This window comes from Danio rerio, chromosome 19 (genome assembly GCF_049306965.1).
Source record: "Danio rerio strain Tuebingen ecotype United States chromosome 19, GRCz12tu, whole genome shotgun sequence".
Lineage (NCBI taxonomy): Eukaryota > Metazoa > Chordata > Actinopteri > Cypriniformes > Danionidae > Danio > Danio rerio.
The window spans coordinates 36,107,369-36,134,257 of NC_133194.1; the positions used below are offsets into that span (position 1 = coordinate 36,107,369).

Below are 26,889 nucleotides of genomic sequence, written 5' to 3' on the forward strand. Positions count from 1 at the left end.
GGCGTTTAGTGGCTTCTACATCAGAACTCTTCATAAATTGTAATACATTGTTATATTGTAAGAGTATTTGTATAGGGAGAAGGTCTAATTTAGGAAGAAAACTGTTATAAAGAACACATCGTCATGTAGATAAAACAAACCAAAAATATACATTGATATTTATTTATCAGAACTAATATCTGACTTTGTTTATCAGTAGGCCCACCCGGAATCTGCGAAGAATTCCAAATTCTGCAGATTTCCTCAGATTTTTACCCCATCATTAATTCTGTTTATTTACTTGAGAAAATGTGTATAAATCTATATATATATTTTACATTTTTTAAATAATTTCAGTAATATTATTGTCTAATATGAAAATGTTCATCTGGTTTATGTACAATGCAGTGTGTACAGTCATATTTTCTATCTTTTACTACATATATTATATGACAATATAATATATTTTCCTTTATTTTCCAAATATTGTGAATTTAATTGGATTTGTATTTTAAACATTAAATAAAGGTTAAAAAGATATTATTTTTTATTTCTCATATTAAGGTTTTAGTTATGATACTCCCAAAATAAATCCGCAGAAATCCACAGACTTTTACCAAAATTCTCTGCAGAAATAGCAAAAAATATCTGCAGTTTCCGTCTGGCCCTATTTATCAGTCTATGTTACAGTATACAGTTGAAGTCATAATTATTAGACCCCCCCTCTCTCCCCTTCTCTTTTTTTTCTTATTTTTGTAAATATTTCCCAAATGATGTTTTACAGAGCAAGGACATTTTCACAGTATGTCTGATAATATTTTTTCTTCTGGGGAAAGTCTTATCTCTTTTATTTTGGCTAAAATAACAGCAGTTTTTCATTTTTTTAAAAAGTCAAAATTATTCGCCCCTTTAAGCTATATATTTTATATGTATATAGTCTACAGAACAAACCATTGTTATACAATAACTTGCATAATTACCCTAACCTGCTTAGTTTACCTAAGTAACCTGGTTAAGCCTTTAAATTTCTCTTTAAGCTGTAGAGAAGTACCTTGAAAAATATCTAATCAAATATTATTTACTGTCAGCATGGCAAAGATAAAATAAATCAGTTATTAGAAATGAGTTATTAAAACAGTTTCGTTAAGAAATGTGCTAAAAAAAATCTTCTCTCCGTTAAACAGAAATTCAAAAAAATAAACAGGGGGGCTAATAATTCTGACCTCAACTGTTGGTCAAATCATCAGCACTTCAGTTTTCAGTCCGAGTAAAGGAAAACCTTTACATTATTTGATTTTCAGCAAAGCAAACTATTATGTAAACAGTTATGCATCATTTCTTAATTTCATATTCCTTCACTTTCATTTTGCTGTTCAGTTTGGTCATGTAAATGTGTCACCGCTGCCATGAATCTTGTATTTAAATTAATAAATAAATTACAATAATAACTGACACATTATTGCCAAACATAAATCTTAGTGTTAACATGTATTGATATTTTCTTACACACTTAGTGAACACTGTGTACATTTTAAAGTTCATATTGATGAGTAGAAAGTTCAAAAGAGCAGGATTTCATTGAAATAAACATCTTAACTGTCACTATAATGGCTTCAACTTAGAGGAGGAAGGTCGGTATGCATGCTTTGATTGTGAGTGCGTGTGTGTGTGCGCCGTCCAGACTGAATCCACTCTTCATTTTGTTTGCCCAGCATCCACAGGTGGTACGAATGACCTTTCATCCGTTTCCTCATTCACTCCGCCATTTTCCACTCCCACTCTTCATAATACCATTAACCTGTCCGTCCTCAAAAGGATCACTGTAATTTACTTTCTATTATTAAATTCTACTAATGCTAAGTAAAGCGAGCGAGCACAAATTTTAATGAGAACACTGTTGTGAACGTCTCTGATATATATAAATATATATCTTGTGTATTTTTTTTCCCTTCTCAAGGCTGATGCTTATTAAAAGACGGGTCTTTTAGAGTCGATAATTGTGTTCACGGATGAGGAAAATGTGAAGCATGAAGCTTTGAAATCATTTAACATCACAGGCACAAAAGCAAAGTGACAAAGTTCTGCCAAACTAAGTGTCTACAAACCCAGCTGAAGGCCAAATATAACAGCGCGTGGAGTCTGGAGTTTTAAAAAATAGCCTTGAAATACTTTAAAGTGTCTTTTGGGTAAACAAAATCCATTGTATGCGGATGATTCAGAAAGCTAAATAAGCAGTTTAAATAAGCTTTAATCACTAAGTGGAAAATTGAAAACTAAGGACAAATGGTAAAAGGAAAAAGAAACGTCGGTTTGTAAATCTGTTTGTTAATGCATACGTCGCCCCCTTCTAACCAAGCATTCCATTTGAGGCTCATTTTGAACAAAGAAAGTAAAACATTTTCAGCTGTTTCGCTAATAAAAACCACACACTACTATCCATGCACTTGCCAAGAAAGAGAAGAAACTTTGGGATTATTTATTTGTTTTCCAAAGGAAACCAGCACTCGCCAGTGTGAGGCCTGAGTCATGCGGCCTGTTTATTTGTAACGGGATCCTTTCTCAACATTGGATTATATTTCATCTCTCCCAGCACACAGCTCATCTGAAGACTTGCTTCATCAGAGAATATCACTGACACCATATGCAGCATCTGTAGTTTGCGAAGCCTCAGAATATGCGTACTGATCCCTAAAGTCAATGTGAAATAAAATTACACCCTTTTGTCTTTTGCTTTGTTTCATATTTATAGTGGCTTGAGAAAGCTGACATACTGTTATATTACATAAGCTTATTCTTTTTCTTCCGTCTTCTTCTTCTTCTTAGACTATTTTAAGAACGCATGTTTATACTACTACCACCAAACTAACTCCAACCCCCCAAACTGTACTGAATTAAGTTGCTATGTCTTAAGTTGCTATGTCAGTTGTCTTTTACAACTGATCCGATTTTTGGTTTTCTGAAAACTGACCGGGAAATTCAGAAAAGTCCCATTGACTTAACATTTTACCAAATTTTGTGACCTCATCACTTTGCATCAGATGGTCATACTTAAGGTTGGGCTCATTTAACTCAGACTACCAATCTACCAATCACTTTTGACCTTTTAACTTACTAGCCACACCCTAGCAACTACTTATGGCACCCTAGCAACTGTCCCATAGACTGTTATTAAAAAAAAAAACTGCCAATGACTTAACATTGGACACACTAACAACATACCAATCCATACTAACAATATACTGATCCATACTAGAAGCATTCTAACAACATAACAATCATACTAGCAACATGCTAATTCATGCTATAAACACTAGCAACACGGTAATTCATACTATAAACGTACTAGCAACATGCTAATTAATTCTAAATTCATGTTAACAAGAGGCTAGTTTACACTAGAAGCATGCTAACAACATGCTAATTCATACTAGAACCATGCTTATATATGTTAGCAATCACCTAGCCACTACTTGGAACACCTTAGCAACTGCCTATCAACACCTTAGCAACCACCTAGCAATGCCTTAGCAACCACCTAGCAACTGCCTATCAACACTTTAGCAACCACCTAGCAATGCCTTAGCAATCACCTAGCAACCACTCAGAACACCATAGTAACCGCCTAGCACCACCTTAGCAACCATTCAGAGCACTCTAGCAACTACCTAGCAACTGCCAAGCAACACCTGCAACACCATAGTAATTGATTAGAACACCTCAGCAATTGCCTAGCAACACCTTAGCAACCACCTAGCAATCATTCAGAACACCATAGCAACCGCCTACCACCACCTTAGCAATCACTCAGAACACCATAGCAACTGCCTAGCACCACCTTAGAAACCACTCAGAACACCCTAGCAACCGCCTAGAACACACTAGCAACTGCCTAGTAACACCTGCAACACCATAGCAATTGACTAGAACACCCTAGCAACTGCCTAGCAACACCTTAGCAAACACTCAGAGCACCATAGCAACCACCTAGCAACACCTTAGCAATCACTCAGAACACCCTAACAACCGCCTAGCAACACCTTAACAACCACCTAGAACACCCGATCCACCGCCTAGCAAGAAACATGCCAATCCATGCCAACATCATAGCAACCACTCAGAACACCACAACAACCGCTTAGCAACACCTTAGCAACCACTTAGCAACTGCCTAGCAATGCCATAGCAACCACCTAGTTTCCACTCAGAATACCATAGCAACCGCCTAGCAACACTTTAGCAACCTGGCCAAGTATATCCTGTCGATCCTGGCCTCCTAACCATCCCCATATCATAATTGGCTTCATCACTATATCTGTCTCCTCTCCACCAATCAGCTAGTGTGGGGCGTGCGGTCTGGCGCAATATGGCTGCCGTCGCATCATCCAGGTGGATGCTGCACACTGCTGGTGGATGAGGAGATCCCCCCTAATGTGTAAAGCGATTTGAGTGTGCAGAAAAGCTCTATATAATGCATGAAATTATTATTATTATTATTTTCTTAATGTGACGTCGAATTGCGTGCCGATAGATCTCGTTTGCAAAAAACACTACTGTGCAATAGACAGTGAGCCATTTTGACAGCCAACCGAAAGTGAAAATAACCTTTCGCTTAGTTTCATTTGTATGTGGACAGAGTTTTTTCAATATCATGCATGTTCAGACTAGAATCTTTTTAAACAAAGGAGGAAAAAATCTTTATAACACTGGGAATTCTTTTTCCAATAATGTTTACAAAGATACCCATTTATGTGTGGACATGGCTTTAGATGTACATCACAGCAACTTCAATATTGCACCAGCGAACCCCGCAAAAGCTGTTGATCTTTCAGAGGTCTGTTTTGTGTTACTTTTGCAGGGAACACAAAAGAAAGAGTGTTATCTACTCTGAGATTCAAATCTCTGAAGCGCAGCTGTTTTTCCCCTCACAGTTTCAGAAAACATCTTGATTCATTTTAGTCCTCTGGTATCTGTTTCTTGCTCACTTCTATTGTGTTTCTCGGTTGGGGGAGAGACAGTAATAACACTATTCTGATACTGGGTCTTACAATACAGTGGGCTCATTGTATTGAAACACAGTGTCATAGACATCTCTGCCATGTAGGGTTCCTTTCAGGTAATTGCTCCCCTATTAGTTTCTGCCCAGTGCATCTGACAGATATGAATTGGATCTTGCCATGCTACCCGCTGATTAATGACATTTAAAATGGGGTCTTAATTGTTGGGGAAAAGCGTGAGGTGAAGGAGAGGAGTGATGTTCCTATCTGCGCACCTGTGATTAGAGAGCGTGAGGTGCGTTCGTGTCTGCCCTCCTCCACAGATATAGGACGGATGACCCCGGGGGGAGACGCCGAGCCCCATGCGGCCTCGGTTGGACTGAGAGGACGAAGGAGCAGAATTAATACTGTGTGTGATTTAGTGCACACATCTGTGGCGCTGTGCAAAAGAGGAATTCTATTAGCGCATGCACGCGGTCATAATTAACCTGATGCTACGCACAGCTGGCCACCTCTGCTCCGAGTGTGGGTGGCACGGCAGCAGCATTAAATCAATCTGCGCTAATTGCAGTGCCCTTCTGCGTTCTGCGGTGATGCCCGAGATGCCATCATCATCCATGGTCAGTCTGCTGAATTTCCTACCACAGTTGACCTGAAACTATGGGTGCATGTCTCTACAAACTCCCTGATTCTGATGATACACGAAATTATGCTGCCAATAGGCAATCAGCTGAGTCACAAGGCAACTAACTAAGCCAATAGGATACAGATAAAATATTGTTGCCCATTCTCAATAATAAGGTAGCCAAGCAGCAACGCTCTCCATTATTGTTCAGCAACATTGCTCAAAGTTGCCATGTGTATCATCAGCATAACTGTGCTTTCACACCGAAAGTAGCAAGAGCATCAAAGGAGCTGGAAGTCTCATTTTCAATGGGATGCGTGGCCATCGAGGAGAATTGAAACCAAGTCAACCTTATAGTAATAAAACATGTCACGATTTGACGGCAAGCAATCGAAATGAAGAAGTCCACCGCTTGAGAGAAGTCCAAAGAACATAGTCCTGTGAACTTTGACTCCGACCACAGTTGTTTCCAAGGGTTAGATTATTGTGGTTGCCACATTTCCAATTATTTACGATGTTTTCTTACAGGGACATATATTTAAAAAAGCGGTAATCTCAGGCCCTGTGTACATTAATATGTTTTAGTTTTAAAATGTTTAAGTTTTGCTACGGTTACGACATTTTGAAAACGCTGAATAGGCCGTTTTCATACTAAAACACTGCTGCTCCGTCTCATGGTGGATAGGGGAAAACGGAGACATCTGAAAACGGAGGCGGTGCTGCAGACATTTAGACAATCTGATTGGACCTTTTCCCTCAATATTAAGTAGCCTACACACAGTTCAGTCCTGCGTCCTCTCCTTGTAAGTTCAGGCTTTCAAAGTTTGATATGGAAAACAAACTCCAGAGGACACGTCGTGTAAATCTTCAAAGGGAACAGTGTACTTTATAACCTCATTAAATCACCCTGGCTACATTGTTTCACTTTCTTAACAATTAAATTTTAAAAAATGATTTAAGGAAATGCTATTTTTATTTTGATATTAGCAACAGACAGCAGAAATGTTGAGGCATTGTGTAGCTGCGTATTTATACGAGCATCATCTTCACTGTATGCATATTTATAACAAAACAGCCTATAACATTACTGCCTCCTTTCATTTTCATTGAAAATGCGAAACATACCCTCTCTTATGCTGAATATCAGTTTTAATAATCAATAATGGCCATTATAAAAGTATAACGTACAATAAGTTTATACATTATAGGAAATAAAAGCAAGCAATCAGTCAATATACAGAATGTACGTGGTTACATTAATTATTAACTTATTGTTGCGCCCAGCCAAAACATGTTACCTGAGAACAAGTAATAGATTCAAAAGACCAAAGTCGGGGAATATATCGTTGGATAAGATGAATTAAATATCACGTTTAACAAATATAGTGAGATTAGATCCAGTGGTAGATCCTTGATGAGCAGTCCCACGAGCACAGCTCTCATCTGTGTAGATATGCCGCAGCACGTGCCAGAGTGTGTGTGTGTGGTCACGTGATGTGCGTTTTCAGTGGTGTGGTATAGACGGAGAGTTGTTCAGAAACGCTGGGTGAAACGTTAGTGTGGACGTGGATCGTTTTTATCCTAAAACACAGTTTTAAAACTAAAACATATCAGTGTAAACGAGGCCTCATGCTAACTATTCACCTTCACGCGCAGCCATTTGAATCTTTTTGGCTTGAGTCTTCCAGTCTTATTCACAGCTCGTTTTGCTACTTGATGTTGCAAACAGATGTTTTCTTATTATATTATTCTACCTTGTCTGTATAGTCATGAACACACTTGTTTTTTAGAGCAACTAGTTTGACTGTTTTCAAAACGGCTGTATATTATTCCTTGTCATTTCTCCCTAAGACAACTGAATTGGAAGTTCTAAAACAAACGCAAAAATGAGCGAACTTCCGCATTAAAGAATAAGGTCAATAAGGACAATACCAAACTGTAATGCTGCTTCATAATATTTCATATTTATGAAGACATATTGGATAAGTGGAGCAAAGCCGCACCACATGCAACAACTTGATCTTCCATAGTTAAATGAGTTTGATTAAAAGTGTGCAACATTTTCATGCAAGAAAGCATTTTTTTTAATGCAGAAATCTAACTGATTTGCTGATATGCTGCAAGAGCTCTTTTAAATACAAGATCAATGTAGCAAATTTTGACACTCTTGCTGGTGGAACTGTGAAGTCAGACAGCAATGTTACCAGTGCTGTCTGACTTCACAGTGTGGGTCGGTGTAAACGCATAGTAACTTACAAGGTCGTGGATCAGTTGGTCATGTGCATGCCTTTGGACACTGGTAAAGACAAAAAAATTGTCTCAGACTGAGTGTGACATGTCCAACATCAAAACTGAAATTTCTAAACAACAGCAGAACTAATATTTTCTGTATATAAATTGTATTATGTTTTTAATCATACAGTATATTCAAATAATTTGACTGTTTTATTTACCAGCAATATCTCAGCCATTAAACAATTATAAATGTGTGCTAGATTGTTCTAGATTGTTCTTGATTATCCTGTCTAAATATGTTCGTTCATGTGTAATCTCTTAAATCTCTTTTTAAGTTTGATGATTTGGTTCACGTGATACATGTTTTACACTTCCAAACTTAAATTAAGTACACAAAGTAAGCATCGGTGCTTTCATGATCTACATGGTAGATATTGGGACTTTTAAGGGAACGAATGTTTCAGTGAAAGGAAGAATTTTTCCATTGTGACAGCACTTAATATGGCCAAAGACTATAGAATACACAAGACGTGTCACTCATATAGTTTAGAATGGGAAAACATTTTACGGTCAGTATGGCGAATGAAGCATAAATCTTAAAGCATAAATCTTGAAATCTCTACTGTTAAATGAACCAACTACACTTGAACACAAGTTTTCTTGTTTTGTAATCTATATGAAATGAACACGAAGTACAATCCATCCAGTCAAACGCACACCACATGACAGCAGAAACTACTCAACCCACAACAAACTTGTAAACAAAGAGTCACTTTCATTTGTCGAGGAGAATAGCCATCGAGACCAAGTTGTGAATTACTTCAGAGGAGCAATGTGATTGGACGAGGCATTATTCAGAGGATGATAATGTGTAGAATGCCCATAAATGAGGTTGGTGTTGTGATCTTGACATGCATAGAGCACATGCTCATTAGCTTGGGCAACCTGAAAATATTAACGCAAACTCACGGCAATTCGTAACTTTGATTTATTGGCTAATTCGTATGAATTCTAATTTGTACTATTTAGTACGATTTGCTCATCACCCAATGACAGTTGGGGTTAGGGGTGGGGTTAGGTGCCACTAAACTGACAAAACGTAAGATACTTACGTTTCCTCGTGAGATCAGGCAGGAAAATATGCAGATTTTGTTTGATTCCAATGTTTAGAAACAAAACTGTTTGGCCAATTATAATTTTTTACCAAACCACTACGTTGCTTCAGAAGCAGTTCTGAATCATTTTTGCGAGGTATTTTTGTGTGGAAGTCAGTTGCCCAAGCTTTAACTCAGTATTGGTTTCCATGTCAATTTCCCTGGAACGCCAAGCCACTCCATCATTTAGTCTAATGATCAATTGTGCTTGTTCAATCTGCAACACACCCAGAGCCAGGAATGTTTTTGCCGTCAATAAAGTCAAAACCAGAAACCCACAGCGTTAGCGTTCAATGAAGAAATGTTACCTACCAGCCTGTCTGAACGTTAAAGTGATATCATTTCCTCAACCAACACTACCTGCGAATTACTGTCAACAACATTTATACATTTCAAAATGAAAAACAACAGGACATATAACGATGCGAACAGATGATCATGCCGTGCCTTGCTGTGTGAATCATCAGCGAAAATTGACAGAACGGATCCCCAGCCTATTGACTATGATTCTTCGAATGCATGCAGATTGATAAACATCACATAGGCTACCATGATTCATTCATTTTGATGCATCCTTTTACGTCAGAGCGCAATCAAACGAACTGCTCCTTGAGACATTATAGCACTCATAAAACCTCTCATCTCATTAGCCCAGCTCGCTAACAGCATGGAATATTCATATGTGATTTTACAGAGCAGGCGTGGATGGAAAGCCAATGACGTTACACGAGACGCACCTCTATCAATCACTCAACTTCCTAACATGGCAACGTCGCCCCTGACCTTCCTGTGAGAGTTTCTGCTCTGAATGAGTCTTTCAACGTTATTAGCGAAAGGCCCTTGTTAGCCATCATCCCAAAGGGGGGGAAGGTAGCAGGAGAAATGAAGACATTTGGTGGAGGTCGACCTCATCCTCACATGCTTGTGATGGAGCTATGGATTAAACAGCTGGAGGGGGGGATCCCAGGGGGCCACTGAGAGAAACATTCTGCACTACAGCAGTAAAAATCTATCACACATATTTCAATTGCCCTGGCAGCATTAATAGACACTGCTGTTCTTTAATATTTGATGAACTGGCTGGTTGGACTGTCTAACAGCCAGAAGAAAGGGGTAATCAAGAAAAAGGTAATAGAGAAGTGAGAGTGGACTCATCATCGACTTTTAATCTTGACATATATGATGAGGACAGATATGCACAGATATAGTGCTTTTGTTTTATATTCATTCCTCGTTTACACTTTTTCATTCCTCTTTTGCTGAGAGAAAAGAAGTATTGTGCATTCTTGCCACGATTTTTAGAGTATAGAGAAAATGTTTTCAGGTATGTTTACATCAAAAACATGTAATGGATTAATTAACTATAATTTTAAAGCTTAACATTTTGCCAGCAAGACTGTCAATTTGCGTTGTATGTTGTCTTAATTAATACAAATCAGAATGTGTTGGTTATTTTTTACATGAATACAATTTTATAAAAAAAATGTGGGCACCCTTCTGTGGCTGCATAGCACTGTGCTCTTTCTTTATAATAGAAGATCACAGTGAAATGCCATTAGGGTTTCTAGAGAAAGCTAGATATTGTCATGTTTTTTAGACAGTAATCCATGGTGTAGCATCATTGAGATGTGTGAAATTAAATTGAAACTGATAAAAATTGGCTGTGCAAAAGTTTGGGCACCCTCTCTTTTGTGTGCATTTCAAAACCTATGCTTAATGCTGACGGATCACAACACAAAATTGATTTGTCTTAGTGAACCTTAACAATCCCAACACAGGTGCAACCAATCATGAAAAAGGATATTTAGGATGCTGATTAAAGAACTAGCACTAGCTGATTGCTAGTTATGCTTCTCCTTATTGCGAACCAAAAAATAGCAACATAGGAACCTCAAAAGACTTCCTAATGACCTAAAAACTAGGATTATTCAACAACATGAATTTGGAGAAGAATGCAGAAAGCCTTTGCAAAGGTTTAAAATCCCCACAGTCAAAAATATAGTAAGAAAATGGAAGGCGACAGAAACAGTTCTGGTGAAGACATGGTAGGCAAAGAAAAATATCTGAAAGGCAAATTATCAGCAGATTCAGAAGAAGAATTTTCAGGAATCAGTCAAGAGGCTGCAGTTATGGCAGCGTTGGATGTTTCAGCAGGACCCAAAGCACAGTTCCAGATCTACCAATGAATATATGCTCAGACATGATACAATGTTCTAAAATGGCCATCCCAGTCCCCAGACTTGAACATCATTGAAAATCTATGGATTGATTTGAACAGGGCCGTTCACACTCGGCACCCATCAAACCTGACTGAACATGAGAAATTTTGCAAGGAAGAATGCCAATAGCAAGAATTCAGGGACTTATCCTTGGCTATAAATATAGCATCGGCAGGCTTATATTACAGAAAAAGCTGGCTGTATAAAAGATTAATGTCATCATTGATGTGCCCAAATTTAAGACTTGAATTGCATTGCATCTGTTAATTAAATAAATGTTGTTAGAAATGAAATGTTGCTTTTTCTATAGAGTATAACATATATTTAATTGAAATTTCTGATTTGAGAGACCAGTAGATTATGGCTTGCAATTAAGAAAATTATCAGAGGTGCCCAAACTTTTGCATAAAACTGTATATTAATAGTGATGATGGGGCATTATTTAACCCATGTTTTACTCATATAACTCATACAACCCACGTTTGTGGGTTGTATGAGTTATATGCTTAACATGTTATATGCTTAACATGTATATAATTTAGCTTTCATTTAACTTGGTGCAAACACCAAAATGAAACGACTCCTCTTTGAGCCACATGCACACATATGTACAGTAAGTGTATGTATTGTTTTACACCGGAAATATATGACTGCACGGATATCATTGGGAATAAAACATTTCTGAACCAAGATATAAGACCATTTCCATTTTCCAGAGGGTCTAATAATTTCCATGTTTCTGTCATTGCGTTCAGCCTGCCAGTTTTTTAGTACTTACATGTAACTGCTGCAATTAGGGAAAGAGCAAACAAGGTGCTGGCGAGGACCCGTGTCTACATATGGAACCCATTGGATGCTAGTATTGCCGTGCCTGTACGCTTCACAAACGCGTCCATTACGTCCATTTGGTGAAATTTGTGAAAACTAATATGGATCCAAATTGATTAAAACGTTAACACGTGTTCAAAAGATCCAAGCGGCTAATCCACACGCAAACGGTGGCCGATAATTATAGACAGAATGGCAGAGCACACTTCAGGGTTGTGCGTTCTTGACATTGAAGAATGAAAGCCGTGTGACATTTTGAACCACACAAGTATCATCCACTGGGTTATAAATGGAAATAGGCAGTACTTGCACATGAAGATGAAAACACTCGTGTGGTAGTTTTGTAGCTTTTACTGTTTGTTTATTAGCTTTGGGGTTGTCTATATGTGCATATTGTACACCTATAACATTTTATGTACTATATGTAGATAAAATTTATACACTTTTTCTCAAAAAATTTAAGACACAATTTTTGTCCTATGTGTCCAATAAAAATATATATGCAAATAAGAAAATGTACAAAACACTTACTTTTAATGGCTGGCTATTACAGTTAGCATTCATGTGCACAGGTTCAGGTTCATCGATGCAAATTAAAGTCATAAATATTAATTGAAAACATTTAATTGTCAAGTAATATCATGGGATCTTCCAAATGGGTATTCTAAATGTTTTAGTTTCACATTTGTTATAATGTTACCACAGTATAAAAAATGCTGTAAAATAGCAGTATTACTGGCAATTTTGGTTGTAAAACTATGCTTGTAAATTTAGCCAGTAATACTGTAAAATTAGCAGTAATACTGTTAAAAAATTGCCTTTAATACTGTAAAATTTACAAGTGCACTATACATGACCAATGACATTTGTGCTGTAAAACTATGCTCGTAAATTTAGCCAGTAATACTGTAAAATTTGCCATTATTACTATAAAATTTACAAGCGCACTATAAATTAGCAGTTACAGTTGTGCTATAAAACTATGCTCATAAATTTAGCCAGGAATACTGTAAAAATTACCAGTAATGCTGTAAAAAATTGGCAGTAATATTGTAAAATTTACAAGTGCACTATAAATGACCAATTACAATTGTGCTGTAAAACTATGCTCGTAAATTTAGCCAGTAATACTGAGAAAATTGCCAGTAATACTATAAAATTTACAAGTGCACTAGTATAAATTTACGATTACAATTGTGCTGTAAAACTACATTTGTAAATTTAGCTGGTAATATTGTAAGAATAGCTAGTAATACTGTAAAAATTGCTGTAATACTATAAAATTTACAAGTGCACTATAAATTAATAGTTACAGTTGTGCTGTAAAACTATGCTCATAATTTAGCCAGTAATACTGTAAAAATTGCCAGTAATATTGTAAAATTTACAAGAATACTGTAAACAAAAAAAATTAATGATGGTGTAAAAATTACAGCCAATTTGTATTTAATTTACAGAGTGCTTCTTAATTTACAGAGAGCAATCAAGTTTGCCAGTAATACTGGCCATTTTACAGCAATTTTTACAGTGCATGTTAAGGCTGGTTTATATTTTTCCGTCAAGTGATCGGTATGACCTAGCTGGCAGTAGGTTTTTATTTTCTATCTGTAGCTTCTTCATGGAACTCAACACTTGTAAACACTCGCTTCATTGGGCTTGTCACCAGTACCAAGCTGACTAATCACGGAGCTTGCGCTATGCATCGTTGCGACATGTAGTTACATTTTTTTGAGAGGTGTGCGCCAAGGCGAGAGCTATGCGACCGCACGTAGGCTGCACCGGAGCACCATGTGCGCTTGACGCAGGAGTATAAATCAGCATTTAGCCATCAACCATGGGTTTCCATTGGTTCTCCAGTGCATCCAAACCACCTAGATTTAGAACAACTAAAACTAATGTATGCATTTCTCAAGAGTAAACACACTGTACGAGTATGAATGGCTAAAATGAGTTTGTTTTTATACAAATGATAGCTAGTATGCCATGGTTACCATGATTACTGCATAGTAACAATAATAAAACCATGGTGAATTTTCATTCGGAAAGGCTGTTAGTCTTAATAAAAAATATATAAGCATTGAAAATAAAAATAAAAAACATTGAGTTTCTACAATATCATGGGGTATTTAAGAGAAGAACTACAATCTGGTTTGTATATGCTAGCTGTTCAGTTGTACATTTGTCATAATTCACCAACGTTAGCCATCGAACACAAGTTTCAACACGCTAGTCATTTAGTGCATCCCAGTTTCATAACAACTGAAAATAATTGTGACTTTTTTTAAGAACAGACTTCTTTTCTCTGTTTCTTGAAGCCTATTTCACCATGTGTGCTGATGGCTGCAGTTGTTATTGCATCAGTCTTCAGAGTTGGTCTATTTCACCAGAGGGCTGAAGTCTCATTCGCTTTCCTACTGAGCGTATTCGTGATGCGGCTCAGCCTCCAGGAGAGCTCCACAGAATCGGCCTTTCAGGGAGTGTTTATGTAAACCAGGGCAAATTATTCCACCAATTACAGGGTCGCCAGGGTCAGCACAGCCTAGAAGGGAGCAGGGAATCCAAGCTGGGCCGGGCCGCGTGTAGAGGAGCTCAAAACATCTGCTGTGAGGGCGAGGAGAGGAATAGGAGCTGGACGCTTTCCCTGGCTTAACAGCCGGCCACATGAAGATGCTTTACTTCTTAACTGATAAATCATAGCTGGGAAAGATTTGCCAAAGTAATGACAAAAGGCACTGATTTTGATTCCAGGTTCGATGGGGAGGGGATACAGAGAAAGACAAACACAAGGAGAGTAAAGGGAATGGGGGAGGTGTGAGAACTGAAAGAGGAATATTTACAAACAGAATTGGGCTTTCCAATTTATATTGTTTTTGTTTGGTTTAAAACATAATAATAATGATAATAAAAGCAAAAATAACCAAGAAATGCAATTTACAGTCTTGTGGTTGAGTTCTGATTGCTAAAACTGCCAAATTTGCACCAGAGTTATTATAGATAACTATAAGGATGTGTTTGCCCAACTCTAAAAACATATTTCCTTTCCCTTTTCAGTTGCCAATGTTTTTACAACAATCCCAGTTTTATGCTGATCTATGACAGTAACTAAAATGCTGTATTATACATGCTTTGACAGCAGTTGTCAATATCAATCTCTCTTTTGAGCAGCACAGACAGTTCTGTAGTTTACATTTGTATCCGCTGTAAATACCTGCACATGCATACACTAAGAAATATACTGTAGGTAAAAAAACTTTAGCTGAGGAGCTAACTTATAAAAAGGTCCATATTTGTCCTTTTTACATCATTATATGTTGTATGGGTACAAATATTAACATTAAAGGTATCGGTATTGAGTAATATGGTATAGTTTAGTACAGTACAGTATGCTTCAGTATGGGTTATCCTGATCAGGCTTGATTTTTCACTGCCTGCAGTGCCAACACAATATTGCAGCACTTCATACTTTTTTGATTTAGTGACTAATTAATCGTATGAGGAGTGAGGTTGAGTGCCACGCCTCCTTTTTAAAATCCTACATTTTGTAGAACCGAATTCATTCACATTAGCCACTAAACTAACAACACGTAAAATAGTTACATTTCTTTGTAAGATCAGTCTGGCAGTACCCTTACTTGGTATGAGTCGTGAATGACAGAGTGTTGTGATTGACATCATTCTTACTAGAAGAATGAGCCATTATACATTTACATATCATGACTTTTGGGTACTCAAGTTAATTTTTTGCAATGTATATCTGCTACAAGATCCTGCAAAGAAAGGAGGTGGCATGCCTTGCTCTTTCCACAAGTTTATTCACGACATGAATAGCTTTATGAACAACAAAAAAGTCTTGGCATGTCGCTGTTTGTCTCACCTTTTGTGCATGGTTTATTGCTCTATGCTGTTATTGTATTATTAGGTACTTCTGACATTGAAAACAGATGCAAACCATTCTGTATTGTAGAGAACTGTACCATTGAGTTGAAACAAGCCAATAATGAATAGAAATAATGATGAATGATGAATGATGAAATAATGGATCGAATTGGACTGAATTGAATTAAAGAGGATTAGATTAGATTAGATTAGATTAGATTAGATTAGATTAGATTAGATTAGATTAGATTAGATTAGATTGAATTGCTTGAAACTAGAAAACTATAGTAACATTGAACGAACAAAAGTAAACCCCAATTTTAAAACAGCCAAATGAAGGGGTAAACCAAACTGTATCACAATCATTGTAAAATAATGATCAAATAATCAATAGAAATAATGATGAATTGAATTGAAATTTTTAATTTAATTAAATTTAATTTAATTTAATTTAATTTAATTTAATTTAATTTAATTTAATTGAGTATGGCCCACTAACATTGAACTAACAAAACTGAAACCCAATTTAAAAAGCTAAATTAAGGGTTAAACTAAACAGTATTACAATCTACATTGTAAAATAATGATGAAATAACGAATAGAAATAATAATGAATTTAATTTAATTGAGTATGGCCCACTAACTTACTAAAACCAGGCCATACTAATAAAACTACTGCAACATTGAGCCAAGAAATGCGAAACCCAGTTCAAAAAGCCAAATGCAGGGTTAAACCAAACAATATCATAATCTACGTTGTGAAATAGAGACGAAATAATAAATATCAATAATGATGAATTGAATTGAAATGAATTTGATTGAATATGACCCACTAACTTAATAAAACCAGGCTGAAACTGGAAAAACTACAGTAACATTGAACCAACAAACATAAAACCTAATTCAAAAAGCCAAACGAATGGTCAAACTAAACAGTATCACAATGTACTTTGTAAAATAGAGTTGAAACAATCATTATAAATATTGATGAATTGGATTGGATTGAATATGACCCATAATTTTCTAAAACCAGGCTGAAACTATGAAAACTACAGTAACATTGAACCAACAAAAGTAAAACCTAATTTAAAGAGCCAAATTAAGGGTTAAACTAAACAGTATCTGTTTTGTGAATACGGCTGTGACACAACTGAATTGGCCCCTGTGTTCAAGTGTAATGATTGGTTTCTCAGTGCTGCTTCAGTGCTTATCTCCGTCTCTCCCTTTTACTCTTTTTCTCCCTCTCAGCAGCGCAAGGGGAAAATGTGAGAAGCAGATGTGAAGCCTTGACTGCAGATGTGCTCGCTTAGAGGCCAAGAAAAAGCTCATCTCAGGACCTCTGACAACACACACACACACACTCGCAAAAAAAAAAAAAAAAACTCACGAACACAGACGCCGAGGCAAGGAGGCAATACTTCATTTTGAATAATTCATTTAGGAAATGATAATAGCACTGCACTGCTGTCTAATAAAGAGCGTCGGTCTCTCGGTAAAACCAGATCCTGCTCGCCACATTTTAGTCCGCTTCCAGGAATCACAGGAATGAGAGATACTGCATGCTCTTTTATTTACTTAGCAGATGATAACCTCTTACCACACACTCTCTCAACAGAGTTAAAAACATGCTCTCCTCTCTCCCGCAAACAGCCTAATGGGTTTAAATGCTCTCAAATATTAATGCCTGTCCTTCAGACGCTATAAGCCAAGCCCATTATTATAACAAGCAGTGGCCTGGAGGACTGGGACGATGCAGAAAGAAAAGCTCAATGTTAATGAAATGAGTGTGAACAGCAGCATTTTGAAGGGTGTAAAGACCTTTAGCTGAGAGTAGAAATCGAGTTTGTGTTTACGATGGGTATAGTTAAAGTTTGTGGGGGGTTTGGGGGGTTGTCCTTTAAGATGTACTGTATATATATATAAATATATATATATGTCTCTAAGCTCTGATGGTTTATTTGATATTATTTACTGTTATAATTTTTTATTGTATTTTATTTGTTTTTAATATTTTTTCATTAGCTTAGTTTATGCTTTGTGAATCCTTAACAAGGCATTTGTGGATTATCAGGGCAATGACTAGTTTATTTATTTATATATTTATTTGTTTATTAAATATACATTTTATTCAATGTGCATTGCATCTTTTTTTTTCTGGAGAAAGTCTTATTTGTTTTATTTCAGCTAGAATTAAAGCAGTTTTAATAAAATAAAAAAAAACATTTTAAGGTCAAAATTATTAGCGCCTTTAAGCTAGATTTATTTTTGATTGTCTACAGAACAAACCATCATTATACAATAACTTGACAAATTACCCTAACCTGCCTAGTTAACCTAATTAACCTAGTTAAGCCTTAAAATGTCACTTTAAGCTGTATAGAAGTGTCTTAAAAATATCTAGTAAAATATTATGTGCTGTCATCATGGCAAAGATAAAATAAAAAAAAGAGTTAACGGCCACCTAAGTATATTTAGTGACTATTAGTATACTATTATTATCATCCTTTTACACTTTTTTTGTATCCACTCAATAACCAAACATCCTTAGTTTATTATATAGTGAAAAATCTTTTCTTGTTTACCTGTTTCGTTCTGTGTGTGTGAGACCTGTCAACACTCCCACATACAGTCTCACATACGCTGCAGACATAGATTTTTGGGGCTTAAAAAATTGTGTGGCTAGGGTTTCTAGGTCTCCTAAAATGTCTGGGATTCAACTTTTGCTTTCTAAAGCTGTTGTTAATCATATGCTTTTTTGCATGACAGCGAGAGAAACATTAAATAATTAATTCTTTAATCTAAACGACTCAGAAAAACGTTAGTATATAATGGGAGATGCCGAAATGACTGGTCTAAACTGTCTGCAAAATATATGTACACCATTAGTAATGGTTATTCAACGCATTTGGCTCATTTAAATAATATACATGTTTTAATTATTATAATTTTTAGAGATATTGTCAATTTTTATTCTTTTTTTTTGTCATTTATTTGCTGATTATTTTATTAATTTGATGATGTTAATATTATACATTTGCTATTTTATATACGTATCTAAAATGCTTTGGCATTCAAGTTTGTTTTGAATTTGAGAGAGAGGGATGCAGGTTTTATCTGTCAGTGGGTGCACATGGCTCCTGAATAACATAATAGAAAGATAAATAGTAGATTTCTATTTGTATTTCCACAGTCTTTTTTACTTTAAGCCATTGAAAAGAAACAGTGTATAACAGTGTTATAATAAATAAAAATGATTGTTAAATTTAATTCTGTTTTGTTTGTTGCATTTAGTTAACTATTTATGTGATAATGGTGTTTCAATCTGGCTTCCAAGTATATTTCAAATCTGTTGGAAGCACTGATGTATATGTAGTAAATATAGTACTAAAATAGTTTAGTAAATATATAGTAGCAACTGTGGATTGCACATAAGACCATAAAATATGAACCAGTCAATCACCTCCGTAAGCTGTAATTTATATCGCAAAGACAATTTAAGGGAGGATGGATGTTTTGATTTTTCAGTCCGCAGTCTTGAAATCCCTAGAAAATTCTTGAAGAGAGAATGAGGCAGAGAAATGAGCCTATCACCCATTTCTTCTCCCTCATTACTGTTCTATTCATCCTCTCACTTCCAATGAGTATTGATTGGGCTGCATTTGCCATGGAGTGTGCACCTTATTCTGACAGGCTGCCTGGTGTGTGTGTTTATGTGTGCGAGTGTCAGATTTGTGGCAGCTGTCAGCTGGTGTCTCCCCAGGATGAGCTCAGCACAGCACAGCCCATCTCCGGGACCCTTTGACCTCTGTCTTCTCACCGGGGACCAATAACATGTCCCTTGATTTAGTGCAGGGAGGTTACATGGTACTTATGTTTAATAAGCAGCACACAGAGTCAGGCCTCCCCAGCAGGACTTTGGGGGTAATCACCTCATATCCATCTTAGGCTGGTTTGGAAATGGAGGAAGACGGCCTGTGGTGGAGGAAACAAGCTCTTTAGGTTATTGGATATTTTATGATTTTTTTTTTTTTTTGCAGAGGAAGGTAATTTATGGTCAATTATGGAAATGTGATTAATCAGATTTTCTCATCCATTTCCATGGGTCTTCTGAAAATAAGTGAGTTTGTCGTTTGAAAAATGTTGCCTTTAAATATTACATTTAGCTTTTAAGGAATTGTTTTACTGAGCTGGGATTTGTTGTATCTTTGTGGGTGCTGGGATTTGTGCACTAAAAAAAATTCTGATATTTTAAGTATATTTTCCAGCACCTCTGAAAAAACGTAAAAAAAAATTTAAAAAATAAAAATAAAAACTTTAAATTAAAAACATTTATTTCTGGCAGCTGGGGTGAAATGTAAAAAAATAGCCATTAAATTGTAGAAATGTACCATTAAATATCAGACGTTATTACGAAATTTCCAGTAAATTTCTGTTTTTTAATGTCCATTATTTTATGGTAAATTTCTATAATTTAATGTCAATTATTTTATGGTAAATTTCTATAATTTAATGGTCATTATGTTATGGTAAATTTCTTTTATTTAACATCCGCAATGTTATGGTAAATTTCTATAGTTTGACATCTGTTATTTTATGGTAAATTTCTATAATTTAATGGTCATTATTTTATGATAAATTTCTATTATTTAACATCCGTAATGTTATGGTAAATTTCTATAATTTGACATCCGTTATTATATGGTAAATTTCTATAATTTAATGGTCAATATGTTATGGTAAATTTCTATAACTTGACATCCGTTATTTTATGGTAAATTTCTATAATTTAATGGTCAATATGTTATGGTAAATTTCTATTATTTAACATCCGTAATGTTATGGTAAATTTCTATAATTTGACATCCGTTATTTATGGTAAATTTCTTTAATTTAATGGTCGTTATGTTATGGTAAATTTCTATTATTTAAAGGGCACCTAGGTTACCCCTTTTTTTAGATTTAATATAAGTGTTTTGTGTCTCCAGCAGTGTCTGTAAAGTTTCAGCTCAAAACACCCATCAGATTTTTCATAATACCTTTTACAAGATACTGTTTTATACATTTTTGCACTAAGGGGCTGTTGTGTCTTACTGCACCTTTAAGGCTAGTCCTCCCCACCTACCGTTTCTACGTGCCTTTCTGCGTGCCTTAATCTCCTCTCTCGGCTGCGTCAGACAACAGACAGACTTGAAGGAAGATCTCACTTAGCGTTTGTGAGAAATACTACTGTAAGAACTTTACCAATGAGTATTTGTTGTGCAGTTGCATCGATGAGTCACACACTATGTTGTTACAAAGTTCACGCACACACACACACACACACACACACAGACAGACAGACAACCAGACAGAGCGTTTTTAGCTTTTCACTCTTTTTGCACGCATATGTGACAGGATACAGGTTAATCACCACTGCTGTATGGATATCTGTTATGTTAATGTAGAAAATAAACCTGATTTAACGTCCACAAACCAGGATTGAAGCATTTTACTTTACAATTGTTCTGACATGCAGCTGTGCTGATGAAGCTAAGCTGAAGTGAATCGCTGTAATTCATTACACACGTGCACTGTTTTAAAACATTTTAAACATGTGAAACTTACTCACACATTACTTGATCACATTTGATGTGAATTGATGTTTGCTTTGCGCACGTCTGGTCTTGTTGACATGATTAAACACGTGACTACTGGGACATGTTAATACGCCCAGCTGTCAATCAATGCGGGGGGACCGCACTCCTACGTCAAGTTGTGGTTGGTCTGAAAACCGCTCCAATTGGTCCAATGTTTTTATGTTGTTAAAACAGGACTTGGTGTGTTTATATCACCTCAATATGACGGTCTACACACTATATCTACTCATATGTCTGTCCAAACAGCTTGAAAAGTAGATTTTTCACCATAGGTGCCCTTTAACAGTCGTTATTTTATGGTAAATTTCTATAATTTAGTATCTGTTATTTTATGGTAAATTTCTATAATTTAATGGTCGTTCTGTTACGATAAATTTATATAATTTAACAGTTGTTATTTTTTATGGTAAATTTCTATAATTTAACATCTGTTATTTTATGGTAAATTTCTATAATTTAATGGTCGCTATGTTATGATAAATTTCTATAGTTTATCAGTTGTTATTTTATGGTAAACTTCTATCATTTAACAGTCATTATTCTATGGTAAATTTCATCATGGATGTGCAGTCAGTACAATATACTACCTGACAAAAGTCAAGACATTTGTGCTGCCCATTACATTTCAAACTACAGGAGAGGACAAACTCTTTAGCAGGATAGTGCCCTTCTCATACTTCAGCCTCTACATCAGGAGTCACCAATCCTGGTCCTGGAGGGCCAGTGTCCCTGCAGGGTTTATCTCTATCTCTAGCTCAGGTGTGTTTAATTAGGGTTGGAGCTACAATCTGCAGGACACCAGCCCTCCAGGAATAAGTTTGGTGACCACTGCTCTACATCAAAGTTCCTGAAAGCAAAGAAGCTCAATGTGCTCCCGGATTGGCCAGCCCAGTCACCAGACATGAACATTATTGAGCATGTCTGGGGTAAGAGGAAGGAGGAGGCATTAAAGATGAATCCAGAGAATCTGGATGAACAGAATATTTTCTTTGTCATTCCAGATAACTTTATTAATAAGTTATTTGAGTAATTGCAGAGATGTACGATGCAGTCATCCAAGCTCATGTGAGTCATACACAGTAGTATTTCTTTTTCCACTGCACCATGACTTTATATTCTATACTGTACATTATTTCTGTTACGTGACAAGACTTTTGTCTAAGCAATGTCAGACCTTACTGTCCTAATTAAAAATTAAGTTATGACCATATTTTATTTTGGTAAAATAACCATAAACTATACGCCTTTGCCTTTCATATAAACCTCTTCTGATGCCAAATGATCAACTAGAAGTAGAGTTATTATTTGTTGTTCCTAAAACTTGGATAGGTGACAAGACTTTTGTCAGGTAGTGTACAATACAATATTTATTTATAGAGCAAAACAACCGAAGTTGACCAAAGTGCTGCAGTCAAAAAATCTGCATCAATGTTGGAAGTCAAAGGGGATCCAACTCAGCACTACAATAGTGTACCTAATAAAGTCTAACCTGAGAGTATGTGCTTATTTCTAAAGTGTGTTCAGAGAAGCTGGCTTGGCTGATGAAGTGTTTTGAGATGCAGATATGTCAGTATTGTCCAACTGTAACACTGCAGATTCCTACAGAACTGTACTGGCCAAGAGATACATATTTATCCAGATTTATTTTATGATCCCCTTTTTCATCCATTTGATGAGCGCACTGTCAAACCTTGACTGCTCTGTTACACTATATGAATCTCAAAAACTGTAGACAGAATGTAGATGGAAGACAATCGGAAACGGATGTGGTTTCTATCCACTTTTGTAGCGTTTTTATACATTTTTGTGAAGTTGAAGGCTTCATCTATCGCTAAATCAATGAGCAAACTCGGAGCGCTTTACCGGCAGTGACTCTTTTCCCAAGGGATGCTGAGCTTGCGCAGCTTCCTGAATGTTCTATAAGCGTTATATCGCACTTTATAAAGAAACTTGTCTGGTGGATATCGCGTTTTGTGAAAAAATACATTTTGTGGCCTAAAATGTACGATCCTAAATGTTATTAATGGCAGCAATTCACAAATAGATCAAGGTGCATCTAAACAGGGATTTCCAATAATAAAATCCAAATGTCAAAAAATGGCGTTTATCGCGTTTTGCAACCAAACTCTTCATATTACCTGCACTATTAAATTCATTTACAGATTTCCAAAATAGCAGTTTTGATTAATTCAATATTGAAAACCATGTTACTTTAAGCAAATCATTTGCCCCCAGGCTAATTAGTGCTGATCGTCATGCTTACAGAATTAACCGAAATACAAGACTAAATGTGGCTGTCTTTAAAGATGCTAGCTGACACATGTGTAAACACATGGCTTAGACAGGAGACAAAAGGAATATACAGCCTCATCAAATGCCTCTTACAATCTTGACAGAGTGCTGATGTTCAGAAACACCTGCTATCTGCTAAAACATATTACCAAATGGCAACATACAATATATATATATATATATATATATATATATATATATATATATATATATATATATATATATATTATCCCAAAGACTCAAAACCCAGTAATAGCATTAATGAGCAAGATTTAGTTGTGTTAGAAAGGGATTTCTTTAAAGAAATGTCTTGGTTAAGACACTAATGACTTTTAGTGTTGTCTGAAAACCTTTGTTTTAATTTCCTTAAGAGATTTAAGGGACTTTCTCTCATTATTTGTGGATAGGGGTTAAAACCAGCTTAAAATGTCAGTTACAATTTTTTTTTTTTTTTTTTTTTTTACTATTGTTATGTGCTATATATTTAAGTGAATCAGCTTCTCGGAAAAATAAATGTAGCTTTTTGTGTATTTCTTTTATGTAAGAATGCTGACAGCGCAGTTGAAAATCCATGTGAAGCTCTATTAAAGAGTAGTTGTACAGACAATGGTCGAACACAGGGGCAAACGAGTACATACAGGGAAATCCAGAAGGGTAGTCAGGTCACAGGCAAAGGGTTGCTAAAGGCCAGGGGATTTGGCCTAAAATCAAAATCTCGATTAATTGAATATTTTTACTCGATTACGATTAATGAACAATTTTTTTTTATATTTATTTAATTTTTTTACCCTCATATTTCACTGACTTGTACAGTAAATATGTTCACATATTATAAGTGAGAGATTTTTGAATGAAGGATGCATTACTTGATTCTAAATTCTTTAATTAAAGGAAACACACACTATCTGCTGTCTATGAATATTTTTAGAACATCAACGTTGAATAACTTAAATAAATCCACACCGCCCACGCTCATCATCAATATCAAACCGACTAATCACAAAACTTGCACTACGTGTCATTTCAGCGTTTAGTTTTTGAGAGGTATGCAGGTATGCGACTGCGCAAAGGCTGTCACACCATAGGCATGCACTCAACACAGAAGTAAAAATAAGTCTTAACAGAGCGGGGTCACATGACTCCACACGTGGTAGTTAGATCAATTATAGGTTGTAAATGTCAATTTCTATTACTTTATTATTAATCACCCAGCCCTAATACAGGCAACAGACAAGGGTAGAAGAACCCTTTGTAAGACTCAGACCATAAGTGTATGTGTGTGTGTGCGTGCTGTGTAAATAGTCCTCGTAATCAGTAAGAATGATATTCACCAGTGTGTGTGTATCAATCCAGATAGTTTGCAGCTGTAGTAGGCGTTGTTTTGCACTAAGCATCAGGGTAGTTGTGGTTCAGTTTAGTGGTAGAATTGTAGTTCTCTAGCGATCTGACTTAATCGCAGGTGATCGTGACAATTGAGAACTGATGCTATTGGTCGATCCTATGTAAGTGGCAAGGATGTCAATTCTTCAGAAAACAAGATGATACCATGTTATTTTGATTACACTATATGATTACTAGGGCTGCAAATAATATAACAAACGTGTGATAAATTACTTTTTATTTTATGCTATTTATATACATTTAACCAATCAGATGGGACCATACTGTCTTCATACCCGCCTCCCCAGTAGTTGTTGTTCTGCTATTGGTTGGAGCGGCCCAAAGGTGAACCCAGAGCTGAAAATAAACACTAATGGTGGGAATTAGTAATACAACAACCAATCAGATTCAGGGTATTTGCTAAGATTTTCACTCATTCAAAGACTGAAATTTGCACCCTGACACATTTTTAATCTTAATTAGAATTAATTGGATCTGAAAAAATATATTTTATTAGTATACTTTAATGTCATTAAATAAATAAATGATTCAATCTAATAAAAATTGCATTTTTCAAGGGGAATGTTAAGAAATGTCGTTATAGGAATATTCAACAACATCACATCACATATTGTTTCCAGTATCATGCAGCCCTAATGACTACAGTTTCCTATGGCATTTGACTGCATGCTGTTCTCGCTAGCATCAACAAATGTGGCAAATATATACTGAACATCAAATGGACACCCATGAAAATATGGAAGCTGTAGTCCAACATGTGTTGTCAAATGTGCAGACAGGCCTGTGTATCAGCTCCACTGCCCCTGAATACACCCAATGTCACCTTTCGCTGAAGCCCATGACAGAGGCGTGGGCGCTTGTATGAGGGGCTGTCATACACTGGACAGTTTTGTACCAGTCACCTTGTCTTTTCTTTCAGGAGCTAGTGAGCATTTCCTTTCTCCATGAGTGCATGTGCTTGGCCTGAGGGAAACCTAATGATCCTCTGTCTCTTCTGGTTTGTCATGTTGTCCACAGCCCCCTCCCCAGTTTTCACCAGGAACCAAAGCTTTCCCTGCACCATTTTCAGCTGTAATGCCGCTAAATCGCCTGACCCTCATCTATGCTTGGAAAAACAGGTCAGTTCAGTTCAATCACTGCAAAGTACATCATAAACAGCACTATTTTCTTACGCCTTTCACTTCAAACTTTATGTAATTATATTTCTGTTATGGCATCTTATTGATATGTATCCCTGCATACATTTCTGGAAAGCACAAAATATGTCATATACTTTTTTGGCAGTTTTTGTTTTTGTGAATCTGCCAGAGGCCGCTGTGTTCGCCTTTTGAGATCTCAAATTTCTCTAGCAAGTGCCACTCATGCCTGCCGTTCTTATGTACAGTAAATCCACCAGAGGCCTCTGTCGACTGACTGACTGACCGACTGACCGACCGATCGATTGATTACTGACAGTGTTTTTAAAAGCCATCCAAAAACAGAAAAGCCCTGGTTTTCTTATTTTTTTTTCAGATCTTACCACAATCTCACTCTGTTACTTACTTGTTTATTTTTATTTTTTGCCTTTTGTTTTTGTTTTACCTGCTTTTTGAAACTGTTTTTGCCGGCCATAAAAGGCCCATTGTTGCCGGGTACCACCAACGTACGTGG

The 26,889-nt window shown here is 36.2% G+C and overlaps 1 protein-coding gene across 38 annotated transcripts in view; it reads left to right on the forward strand.

The window, feature by feature from the left end:
• The window catches only part of runx1t1 (RUNX1 partner transcriptional co-repressor 1), a 233,066-nt gene that overhangs the window by 89,615 nt on the left and 116,562 nt on the right, over positions 1-26,889 (forward strand). For 27 of the 38 annotated variants that reach the window (XM_073931144.1, XM_073931165.1, XM_073931148.1 and 24 more), the window contains one exon: positions 26,257-26,357. The exons of the other annotated variants lie outside the window; for them this stretch is intronic. In XM_073931144.1, coding sequence (XP_073787245.1) covers positions 26,342-26,357 — 16 coding nt within the window. In that variant the 5' untranslated portion in view covers positions 26,257-26,341. The remainder of the gene's footprint in view (positions 1-26,256; positions 26,358-26,889) is intronic. 38 annotated transcript variants of the gene reach the window in all.